The sequence below is a fragment of the Microtus oregoni genome, unplaced genomic scaffold, assembly GCF_018167655.1.
Source record: "Microtus oregoni isolate MIOR12 unplaced genomic scaffold, Mior012 000027F_ref0000203, whole genome shotgun sequence".
Lineage (NCBI taxonomy): Eukaryota > Metazoa > Chordata > Mammalia > Rodentia > Cricetidae > Microtus > Microtus oregoni.
In genome coordinates, this window is record NW_024543086.1 from 34239041 (window position 1) to 34251357 (window position 12317).

At 50.9% G+C, this 12317-nt stretch overlaps 1 protein-coding gene across 6 annotated transcripts in view; it reads left to right on the plus strand.

Moving 5' to 3' along the window:
- The window catches only part of Numa1 (nuclear mitotic apparatus protein 1), an 86303-nt gene that overhangs the window by 63500 nt on the left and 10486 nt on the right, over positions 1-12317 (plus strand). For all 6 annotated transcript variants that reach the window (XM_041675899.1, XM_041675905.1, XM_041675903.1 and 3 more), the window contains exons 5-14: positions 1850-1932; positions 3243-3323; positions 3864-3951; positions 5221-5338; positions 5947-6104; positions 6306-6423; positions 6511-6628; positions 7466-7606; positions 8805-8927; positions 9013-12315. In XM_041675899.1, the coding sequence (XP_041531833.1) occupies positions 1850-1932; positions 3243-3323; positions 3864-3951; positions 5221-5338; positions 5947-6104; positions 6306-6423; positions 6511-6628; positions 7466-7606; positions 8805-8927; positions 9013-12315 (4331 nt within the window). The remainder of the gene's footprint in view (positions 1-1849; positions 1933-3242; positions 3324-3863; positions 3952-5220; positions 5339-5946; positions 6105-6305; positions 6424-6510; positions 6629-7465; positions 7607-8804; positions 8928-9012; positions 12316-12317) is intronic.

Here is a 12317-nt window from a genome sequence, read left to right on the forward strand (position 1 = left end):
TGTATGGTTCTTAGGAGTGCCATATTCTTCCTAAATGATAGAATATGCAAAAGAATACTGAAACCTAGTAACCAGTAAATTAAGTTATCCCCATAGTCATATAAACCTTGTATGATATAACCCATTGTATTGGTAACCAGAACAGTAAAATTCGCGTTGGAAACGAAAACTGCCATATTACCTATTATCCAGCAGGTAGCGCTGTTGCCAAGTCGCGACGAAAACAGGGTCCTGTTTCAGAATCTGCCTAGTATTTGTTAAAAACTGGAAAATGTAAGTTGCTCAAGAAAGTAAATGTAAAGCCGGGCGGTGGTGGCGCACGCCTTTAATCCCAGCACTTGGGAGGCAGAGGCAGGCGGATCTCTGTGAGTTCGAGACCAGCCTGGTCTACAAGAGCTAGTTCCAGGACAGGCTCCAAAACCACAGAGAAACCCTGTCTTAAAAAACCCCCCCCAAAAAAAAAGAAAGTAAGTGTAATTAAATCAATTCCAGAGTTGGAACCAGAAATCCCGAATCCAGGGGTAGAGAAGAGCAACCCGGAAGCCGCTTATGCCTCCACGTGACAGAGTCACCCTGAGGGGTTGCAGCTTTCAGCAACCACGTGCTCTGGTTCGCGCCACCTAAGAGCTGTGCTTGCAAGGGAGATTTAAAAATGACTCAGAAAAGAGCAAATCACGCAGGCAGAGACTACACAGGCCTGTGGAGTTAAAATCCACATGGGGAGGCAGATGATAGGGTATGTGGGGACTGGAAGTCAGTGTGAGGTGTCTAAAGAGAAAATATAAAGAACTACAGCAATAAAAGCCAGTGCGTGATGATTTATATTAAGCTGCTGGCTCCATGCACAAGACACAGGCCACAAGGCCGCCTACCGGCCACGGCAGCCACGGCAACCGAGGAAGGGAGGCTCGCGCCAAGCCGAACTCGCGGCCGGCAGCCGAGCGGGGGAAGGAGAGGTCCTAACACCAACGTTGGGTGCCAACTGGAGGCGTAAGTCATAAACAATGCCACACCAGTTTGGAATTATGATTAATAGGGTGGTATTTATTTAAAGGGGAAAAAACTTACAGATCACCGTCCCAGAACAACAGCCCTCTGCGCAACCAGGAAGGGAGTCTAGTCGCCAGCGGAGCAGGAAGTGAAGAGAGAGAGGAGAGGGAAGTGGCCGCTTTTTTAAAGGGAGAGAGACCACGCCCCAATGGGCTGGTATCTTAGCAGCTATAGGCTGGAGGAGCAGGAGGACCTCCCACAATAGTGGCCCACGCCTTTAATCCCAATATTTGCGAGGCAGAGGCAGGCGGATCTCTGAATTTGAGATCTACAGAGCCAGGGGCAGAAAAAGAGTGTTTGTGAAACTTGGGGCACAGAGCGTGTCAGCTCACCTTCCCTGGTCATCCTTGTACCACAGAGTCTGACATCTTTAACATGGGGAGCTGCCTGCTATCTCCACCTCAAGAGAATTACAGGGCAGGTGGCCTGGTGTCCTCTATTGCTCTGATTGGACTCAGCTGCAGACTCTTCTGCAGCCTTAGTTGGAACAGGACTCTAGTATGATCTCATGTCTCTGGCTCCTTCTATGGTGCTAAGTAGGGGAGGTGATGAGCTGGCAGGTGAGCGGCATGTTGACCCCAACTTATTGCTAATGCCCTGGCACTTTCTTCTACTACTATCCTTGGAGCTCTGGGGCTGCCCTACAGCACCACTGACTTGTGGTGGAAATACAAGGTAGGTTGGAGAGAGAACATCTCTAATAAGGGCCCTTTGACTTGGCGTCTCCTTGGAGGCTGTAATTCTGCTTTTGAAGTTGAGTTTTGAGAGTTCAGTGTTTGCTATATGGTTGTCATTGCAGAAAATTGGAAGCATCCCTCATCTACACAATGCCTGGTGTCTGTGCAGAAAGTGATGGAGGGGTCTGAGATGGAATTGGCCAAGGTACTTGTGGGAGATCAGAGTTGGGTGGCAGGGACCTGAGAAACCTACCAGGCTTTTTCTTTTCTTTTCTTTTTTTTTGGTTTTTCGAGACAGGGTTTCTCTGTGGCTTTGGAGCCTGTTCTGGAACTAGCTCTGTAGACCAGGCTGGTCTCGAACTCCCAGAGATCCGCCTGCCTCTGCCTCCCGAGTGCTGGGATTAAAAGCGTGCGCCACCATCGCCCGGCCCTACCAGGCTTTTACTGAACCTGAATGAAGGGTGCTGAGTGTTTTCTTTATGGGGTTCTTTAAATCTGGAGGCAAGGCCAGTCATTTGACTGAGCTAGAGGCCATTTTTGTCCAAGGATTCTGGGAGCCCATTGATCTTTTGATAAAGAAGTTTACTTGACCAACAATGAGGCCCACAATGGAGATGTGCAGGAACCAGTTCTTACTCACTGATCATCATAGTTTTCTTTCAGGCTCAGTTAACTTGATTTCCTCTGCTGGGTGTTGGTCTATAGAAGGTGGTGTCTAAAATTTTATGTTCATGACTCCACAAGTCCAGGAATTCAGCTGTGTAGAAATCCTGACACCTGTCTTTTTGCAGCATAAGCATCAAGCCCTTGGATTTATTTATTTTATTATTATTATTAGTAGTAGTATTTTTGGTATTTTGAGACAGAGTTTCCTTTGTGTAGCCCTGGCTGCCCTGTAACTCACTCTGTAGACCATACTGCCATCAAACTCAGAGATCCGCCTGCCTCTGCCTCTGGAGTTCTGGGATTAAAAGCATGAGCCACCACTGCCTGACAAGTCCTTGGATTTATATTTGAAAAAAGGTGTTCCCTGGGACTTTTTGGTTTTTCGAGACAGGGTTTCTCTGTAGCTTTGGAACCTGTCCTTAGCTCTTGTAGACCAGGCTGGTCTCAAACTCACAGAGATCAACCTGGCTCTGCCTCCCGAGTGCTGGGATTATAGGTGTTCGCCACCATCACCCAGCTTTTTTTTTTAAGTATTTATTTTATGTACATTGGTGTTTTGCCTGCATGTATGTCTGTGTGAGGGCATCAGATCCCTTGGAACTGGAGTTACAGACAGCTGTGAGCTGCCATGTGGCTGCTAAGAATTGAACCTGGGTCCTCTAAAAGAGCCAGTGCTCTTAACTGCTGAGCCATCTCCCCTCCTGGGACTACTAAGGATGGTGATTTGGGGCTGCTAATTATAGAAATTCTGAAAGAATAGCTCAGAGCCCTCAAAATGGTTCTTGAGTGGGAGCACCAGGAAGAGATACAGCCCACTCAATGACTGCCTCCTCTTTGTCTGGCTTCTAGATGGTAATGCTGTTTCTGTATAATTCCACCATGAGCTCCAGAAGTCCCCGGGACTGGGAACAATTTGAATATAGGATTCAGGTAGGCTCCTGTGCCTTCCTCCCACTTGCCAGCCCAGCTGAAGTTCCCTTGCCCGATCATTTCTCTTTAAATAAAAGTTATTATTGTCTGAAAAGTTACTGTTTGTAGTAAAGACAGCCATCATTGTTTAAAACAACAAGAAGTAGAAACTGTTGAAGTACGAAGAAGGAAATGACAGTCCGTAGTCTCATCCCTATATACAGCTGTTAATTTTTTAAAGGATTGACTTCTGAGGCCTTTTTTGTGCCTGGTTTTAATTGTCCTCTGTATTTGAAGAGTATGTAGACGTGATTCCCTTTTCTTACGTGTCCCCATGGGTGTACTTGCCGTCTTACTCTGGGAGGGAAGAGCCAGTAGAGCCAGCGTGTTGTAGGACAGGCCTTGGAGTTTCAGCTTTGGTAGGGGGTAGGGGGGTGGGGGGTGGGGGTGGGGAAATCCAGAAAGCCCTGGGGGTTTAGCGCTGCTGTAATAAGTTCTGAACGCTCCTTCTGAGGTGTCCTCAACACCACAGTGATGTTTGTTTTCTCTCCCTGGGCCCAGGCTGAGTTAGCTGTCATCCTGAAGTTTATGCTGGATCATGAGGATTCACTAAACTTCACTGAGGACCTAGAGAATTTCTTGGAGAAAGGTGAGTAGGGCCACTTGTGAGGATCCACTCCCTCTCTCTGAACAGAACTGGTAGGATCATCTGACCCCACATATGACACAGAGTTGGTACTCAGGCGTGGCATGTGTGACAGATCATTTAAAGTGGCTCCCTGCTGCCTGACGGTTCAGCAGGGCGCTTGTACTGCAGTGATCTCATCTGCATTAGGGTGATCTGGACTCCCACTTCTCACATCATTTTGTTTTGCTTTTTACTTACTTTATCTTTATATGTATGTGTGTTTGCTTGCATATAAGTCTGTATACCATGTGTATGCCTGGTGCCTGCAGAGGCCAGAGGAGGGTGTTGGGTCCTCTGGAACTGAGCTAACAACTCAGACTTGTAAGCTATCATATGGATGATGGGTCTTGAATTTGAGTCTTCTTGAACTGCTAAGCCAGCTCTCCATCTCCTTGGCTTAGAAGTGGGAGATAAAAGGTTTTCCCTCATGCTCTAGGTGGGAGGCAGGTATATAAAAACCAGTTAAGCCTGAGAAGGGGACCAAGTGTAAATATGGCAGTTATCTCCCCAAATGAGAGTTCTTCATGTCTCATGAAGATGTTAGTTAGCTCCTGCTACTAGGACTCTGAGCCTTCTAGTTCTGGGCAAATTCTCTTCTGGCTGTTGAACTTGGGTGGGATTCTTCACATTCATGTCCATGGGGTGGAGCTGTTGAGAATGGGAGTCTAGAATGTAAGAGCTCTCTCAGATGCAAGTCTTCAGGTCAGCTTGTCGGCCATGGAAGCTGCAGGTGGACAGAGCAGAGACGCCCTCTCCCATGTCTGGGAGGAAGAAGAGGAAGGACTAGAGGTGGTGAAAGCTGAAGAAAGCGGTCATGGGAACCAAGAGAAGAGAGTATTTTGTACCTTGGTGATACAAAGCAGGTGTGGAAATGTCCCCAGAGGCTGGCTGCATCGATGCAGGCTGTTAGGTCTGTGGGCAGATGGGCTGTCATGATGCCTCTGCAGAGCTGACACGAGGACTTGTTCCAGTTCCTGAGTGTGAGAGGAATGTCCTCACTCCACCATGCTCTTTTGAATACTCTTCTCTGAGAAAGTGGAAGCCCTGAACTTATTTTTAGTTAAAGACCTTGACCTTGTGGGTCTGGTTTTGCATAGTAATTGCCTCTTGAGTTTATGTGCCTACAGATTCACACCTACTAAGGTAGTGGTCCCCTGTTATGTGAAAGTGAAAATCTGTTCACCCCCTTACTAACTCTCCTTGGTTTGTTTGTCTGTTTCTTACCCCTAGTTCCTTACAAATATTCCAGTACTGTCTCTGAAGAGCTTTCTCCACCCAGCCACCAGGCCAAGAAGAAGATTCGTTTCTTAGAACTTCAGAGGATCGCCTCATCTTCCAGTGAGAACAAGTATGTCCTGGGCCTCTTCCTGGCATGGTGTCTCCACAGCCATGCAGTCAGTCCGTGGATCCTGGAGGCTAAGCTGTTAGCCAGTCCTTCATACCATTAGGAAAGACTTCGAGGGTGCTGTTTATTTGGGATCTGTTGGGAGCTAGTCCTCCCTCAAAAGCAGTTTCCTGCTGGGCAGTGACACAGGCAGATCTCTCTGAGTTTGAGGCTAGCCTGGTCTACAGAGTGAGTTCCAGGTCAGCCATAGCTACACAGAGAAACCCTGTATCGAAAAACAAGAAAACAATAAATGAATGAAAGAACAAATGAAAGAAAGAAAAAAAGGCAGTTTCCTGTTTGTGGAAACTTCTTCCTTTCAAAATACATGTCTCCAGTTCTTCAGCCAAGAAATGAAGACTTGGAGAAGGGAGAAGAAAAGTTTTTCCAGTCATGTTCTGCAAGCTGGCTGCCTCCTGCTCACATAAGATAGCTTGGCAGATAGAACCCAGGCACATTGGCCTTCCAAACCAGTGTTGACTATGGTCACCGGTGCTGTCCGTCCCTAGCTGCTGCTGCTTACTTCATCTGTTAGGCTCTTACCCTGTTATCTTTGCCATCTCTTTCCTTAGCTTCCTCTCAGGTTCTCCATCCTCCCCTATGGGCGACATCCTGCAGACCCCACAGTTCCAGATGAGACGGCTGAAGAAACAGCTGGCAGATGAGAGGAAGAACAGGGATGAGCTGGAGCTGGAGCTGTCTGAGAGCCTGAAGCTGCTCACTGAGAAGGGTAGGTACCTGACCAAGTGCTGGTGATGGAGAGCACTGGGGTTTGCGCCCAGGGAAGCCCACCATCCTGTCCCTTCTGCTGACGCCTGTTCTGTTCCTGCACCATGTCCCTTTTCTGAGGAATGGACACTGTGTGCCTTCTATGCTCTTTTCCTGTCCCCTGGTTCCTGCTGACTCTTGCCTTCGTTCCTGCCCTGGGCAGATGCACAGATAGCCATGATGCAGCACCGTATTGACCACCTGGCTCTGCTGAATGAGAAGCAGGCAGCCAGCTCGCAGGAGTCTGGAGAGCTTGAGGAGCTCCGTGGCAAGAATGAGAGGTACGACTCTCCCTGCCTTCCTTCCAGCTTCCAGTCCCTGCTGGCCCAGTTAGGGCCCCAATGTTCTGATTGTTCTTCTTCTGGCAGCCTTACTGTGCGACTGCATGAGACTTTGAAGCGGTATCAGAACCTGAAGACAGAGAAGAACCAGATGGATCGAAAGATTAGCCAGCTTTCTGAGGAAAATGGGGACCTTTCCTTTAAAGTGAGTAGGGCTACTTAGAGGCCCCTCAGGGCTGAGGTGGTCAGAAGCTTCCCCAAGAAGGTTGATGTTGCAAGGAGAGAGGCCACTTGGTCTTTCCCAGCTGCTCAGCCCTGAAATAATCACACAAACTATGTTATTTAAAACATTGCTTGGCTCATTAGCTCTAGCTTCTTATTGGCTAACACTTTTTTTTTTTGTTTTGTTTTTTTTTGTTTTTTTTTGTTTTTCGAGACAGGGTTTCTCTGTGGCTTTGGAGCCTGTCCTGGAACTAGCTCTGTAGACCAGGCTGGTCTCGAACTCACAGAGATCCGCCTGCCTCTGCCTCCCGAGTGCTGGGATTAAAGGCGTGCGAACACTTTTCTTAATTTAACCCATTTCTAGTAATCTGTGTTTCGCCACGTGGCTCTGGCTTATTGGCGTCTGTCTCTGGCGGCTCCATGACTTCTCTCTGACTCCGCCCTTCTCCCCAGCCTACACCCTAGCTTTCCCAGCCTACCTAAGTTCTGTTCTTCCCTGCCATGTGCTCAAAGCAGTTCTTTATTCAGTAACCAATAAAAGCAACACACAGACAGAAGGACCTCACACATCAGGTTGAGAAGACTGTCCTGAATCTTCATTAGTCCTTCCCGAAATCTACCTGCGTGCTTAGTCACTTTGCTTGTTATTGGCTCCTGCAAGGGTGCTCAGGAGCCCTAAATATTGATGTGTGGTCCTGAATGAGAGATCTAATTGGCTGTGATTGGGTTGGGGGTGGGGGAAGGATCTTTAGGGGCCTCAGGGCCTGGGCTTCGAGTCACAGTTGGAGAGGGGTGCCAGCTTTCACTGTTCATGTCTCAGTTGCGAGAGTCTGCCAGCCACTTGCGTCAGCTGCAGGGTGCATACGACGACCTGATGGAGGAGCACAGCAAGGCTTCTCAGGAGTGGGCAGAGAAGCAGGCTCATCTGGAAAATGAGCTCAGCACAGCCCTCCAGGATAAGGTAACCCCTGGCCGGGGAGCTGGCCACAACTTTATACATAAAATTCATCACTTTGCTGAGTCCTGGAGTGATGAGTTGACTCGTCAAAGTTTAGCAGTGTGTTGTGATAGGTTGAGTGTAGTATTACCTGTGAACTCTGTGAGGTGCAAAGTATGGGTTTTGGAAAAGTTAAACAATCTGTAAGGGGAATGATACCCTGCTAACTATTTGTGAGATGAAAGGGTGACTCGTTATGAATTCTGGTCCGGTATTCTTTGCTGAAATGCTTGGTATCATGAGTGTATCAGAGATAGGTTTTCTCATTTTGGAATGTTTGCCTAGACATTATAAGTTACGTGTCCCTTAATCCAGAACCTAAATCACTCTAAAATGAGAGTGATTTGATTTAATTTTACAGCAGCCTAGCTCTGTAGCCCAAACTGTCTTTGGACTCAGTCTTCCAGTCTGGCTCCTGTGTGCCAGAGTTACAGGCTTCTCCCACAGCGCACTTACAAAATCCAGAACTTTTTCAGTATCTTATTGGAGCTCAGAAAATTTTGGATTTGAGCTGTCAGGCTAGGGATGCCCAATCCACGCTGCTGTTGCCTCTAAGAGCCCAGTTCTGCCACTTGCTGATGGTGTAGCTCTCGGGCATAGCACTTAGAATCTGGGAAGCAGGAGCTTCTTTTATGACGAGACAGTTAACAGCTCCCTCCCAGACTGGTGGGTGGATTAGCAGTTGAGTGGCATATCCATCACGTTGCCTTGTGCCCACAATTGAGGGGAGGTCGATGTGGGCTGGGTCAGATGGTGCCCAGGCCATTCTTTAGGCATCTGGGTATATATGAGTCAAGGCTTGCCTGAGGGAGGCTATGTAACGAGGAGACTGAACGCAAGCTTTGCATATTTTTGTCTTAATTCATCCATGGAATTAGGAGTAAAAAGTCAGGATCCCATAAAGTCCAGACCCATGGTTTCTTTTTTGTTGATGATATTTTTGAGACAGGGTCTTGGAGCCCAGGTTGGTCTTTCAACTCTTGTTCCTCATGTCTCAGTCTTTTGAGTTTTGGGGAGCCATCGTTCCCAGCTCAGACTCATGGTTTCTGAGAGATGTTCTCCTGAGCCAAGGCAAAGGGAGATCTAGGTGAGGTGAGGGCTTGTGTGGTGGTCAGATGACTACTCTGCCCTCTGTTCACATGGGTCTCTTGTTTACTCCCAGAAATACCTTGAAGAGAAGAATGAGATACTTCAGGGAAAGCTTTCCCAGCTGGAAGAACGAGCAGCTCAGCTGTGGGAGAGCCCAGCCCAGGAGAAGGGTGAGGTGCTGGGTGACGCCTTACAGGTAGGAATAGACAGAATCGGCCAGGCAATTTGATGGGTTTGGTTCTTGGTGTTCTCTTGATCCCCATTTGTCTCTATTCTAACAGCTGGAAACTCTGAAGCAAGAGACAGCCAAACTTGCTGCAGACAACACCCAGCTCCAAGCCCGCATAGAGACACTGGAGTGTGAACGAGGCCAACAGGAAGCCCAGCTGCTTGCTGAGCGGGGCCACTTTGAAGAAGAAAAGCAGCAACTGGCCAGCTTGATTGCAGACCTGCAGAGCTCCATCTCCAACCTCAGCCAAGCCAAGGAGGAGCTGGAGCAGGCCTCCCAGGCTCAAGGGGCTCAGCTAACTGCCCAGGTGGCCTCCCTGCAGCAACAGCAGGAACAAGAACTGACCAGCCTGAAAGAACAGGCGAAAAAGGAACAGTCTCAGATGGTACAGACCTTGCGAGAGCAGGAACAGGTCGCCCAGAGCCTCCGCCAGCAGGTGGAGCAGCTGAGCAGCAGCCTGAAGCTGAAGGAGCAGCAATTGCAGGAAGCAGCCAAGGAGCAGGAGGCAGCCAGGCGGGATCACGCCCAACAACTGGCCACTGTGGCCGAGGCTCAAGAGGCCTCTCTAAGGGAACGGGATGCTGCTCGCCAGCAGCTGGAAACATTGGAGAAGGAGAAAACTGCCAAGCTAGAGAGCCTGCAGCAGCAACTTGAAGCTGCCAATGAAGCTAGGGACAGTGCGCAGACCTCAGCCACACAGGTCCAGCAAGAAAAGGCAGAGCTGAGTCAAAAGCTAGGAGAACTCCAGGCCTGCATAGAAGCTGCCCACCAGGAACAGCGTCAGGCCCACGCTCACGTGACAGAGCTGGAGGCCCAGCTGAAGGCTGAGCAGCAAAGAGCGACTGAGCGAGAAAAGGTGATCCAGGAGAAGGCCCAGCTCCAGGAGCAGTTCCAGGCCCTCGAGGAGACTTTGAAGATCACCAGGGGCAGCCTGGAAGAGCAAAAGTGCAGGGCTGCAGAAGCCCTGGAGAAGCAGCAGCGCTGCATTGCTGAGATGGAGGCCGAGTCCCGAAGCCTGAGAGAGCAGCGTGAGCAGGAACAGAAGGAGACAGAACAGGAGAAGGCCAAGCGAAAGGGGCTGGAGGCCAGGCTCCAGCAGCTGGAGGAGACTCATCGGGCAGAGATAGAAGCCTTGCGGCATGAACTGGCAGAGGCCACAGCCTCCCAGCACAGAGCTGAGAGTGAGAGCCAACAGCTCATCAGGGAGATTGACGGCTGGCAGAAGCGGTTTGAAGCCAGACAGCAAGAGGAAGCAAAATACAGTGCCCTGTTCCAGGAACAACTGAGGGCTTTGAAGGGGAATGGTGAGAAGGCTGGCCAGGAGGCACAGGAGGAGGCCGTGGAGAGCCACAGCGAGGGCCAGCAGCAGAGTCATCTAGCCCAGCTTCATGCCAACCTGGCCAGAGCTCTCCAGCAGGTTCAGGAGAAAGAAGTCAGGGCCCAGAAGATGGCAGATGATCTCTCAACTCTGCAGGAGAAGATGGCTGCCACGAACAAGGAGGTGGCCTGCCTGAAGACCTTGTTGGTCAAGGCAGGTGAGCAGCAGGAAATGGCCTCACTTGAGTTACTCAAAGAGCCCCCGGGGGCTGGAAGCAGAGAGCCTGACTGGCTAGAAGAACAGCCGTGGCGGCCATTCTCCAGTACACAAGCCACACTAAAGGCTCTGGAGCGTGAGGCTGAGCAGATGGGCAGTGAAGTGGAGAGGCTGAGGGCAGCACTGATGAAGAGTCAGGGGCAGCAGCAAGAGGAGCGTGGGCAGCAGGAGAGGGAGGTAGCACGGCTGACCCAGGAGTGGGACCAGGCCCAGGCAGACCTGGCTCAGGAGAAGGCAGCCAAGGCAGAGCTTGAGATGCGGCTGCAGAATACCCTCAATGAGCAGCGTGTGGAGTTCGCTGCCCTGCAAGAAGCCCTGGCCCATGCCCTGAAGGAAAAGGAAGACAAAGACCAGGAGCTTGCCAAGCTTCGTGGGCAAGAGGCAGCTCAAAGAACAGAGCTGAAGGAGCTTCAGCAGACTTTGGAACAAATGAAAGGGAGTACTGGGGGAGAAGACGCTTCTGGCCCAGGAACCCAGTTGGAGACAGCCGGGAAGACAGAGGTACCAGGCCCCACGTTAGAGGCACTTCGGGCAGAGGTCAGCAAGCTGGAGCAGCAGTGCCAGCAGCAGCAGCAGCAGGTCGAAGGCCTGACACACAGCCTGGAGTCTGAGCGTGCTTCCCGGGCTGAGCAGGACAAAGCCCTGGAGACATTGCAGGGCCAGTTACAGGAGACGGCTCGGGATCTAGAGCACAGTCAAGCCGCCTCAGCTTCAGCTCAGAGAGAGTTGACAGCCCTCCGGGCCAAAGCCCAGGACCACAGCAAAGCCGAGGAAGAGTGGAAGGCCCAAGTGGCCCGTGGCCAGCAGGAGGCAGAGAGAAAAAGCAGTCTTATCAGCAGCTTAGAAGAGGAGGTGTCCATCCTGAACCGCCAAGTCCTAGAGAAAGAGGGGGAGAGCAAGGAGCTGAAGCGCCTGGTTGTCGCAGAATCAGAAAAGAGCCAGAAGCTGGAAGAGAGGCTGCGCCTGCTTCAGGTGGAAACAGCCAGCACTAGTGCCAGAGCAGCGGAACGCAGCTCAGCTCTACGAGAGGAGGTCCAGAGCCTCCGGGAGGAGGGAGAGAAACAGCGCGTCATTTCAGAGAACTTGCGGCAAGAGCTAGCCTTACAGGCAGAGCGAGCAGAGGAGCTGGGCCAGGAGTTGAAGGCCTGGCAGGAGAAGTTCTTCCAAAAGGAGCAAGCGCTCTCTGCCCTGCAGCTGGAGCACACTAACACACAGGCCCTTGTAAGCGAGCTGCTTCCTGCCAAGCACCTTTGTCAGCAGCTGCAAGCGGAGCAGGCAGCTGCCGAGAAGCGCCATCGGGAGGAGATAGAGCAGAGCAAACAGGCAGCTGGTGGGCTTCGGGCAGAGCTAATACGGGCACAAAGGGAGCTCGGAGAGCTAGGGCCTTTGCGGCAGAAGGTGGTTGAGCAGGAGCGAACAGCCCAGCAGCTGCGGGCAGAGAAGGCCAGCTATGCAGAACAGCTGAGCGTGCTGAAGAAGGCTCATGGCCTGTTGGCAGAGGAGAACCGGGGGCTGGGAGAGCGGGCCAACCTTGGCCGGCAGTTTCTGGAAGTGGAGCTAGATCAAGCCCGGGAGAGGTACGTCCAGGAGCTGGCAGCTGTGCGTACTGATGCTGAGACCCATCTGGCTGAAGTGCGGCAAGAAGCACAGAGTACTACCCGGGAACTGGAGGCCATGACTGCCAAGTACGAAGGTGCCAAGGTGAAGGTCCTAGAAGAAAGGCAGAGATTCCAAGAAGAGAGGCAGAAACTCACTGCCCAGGT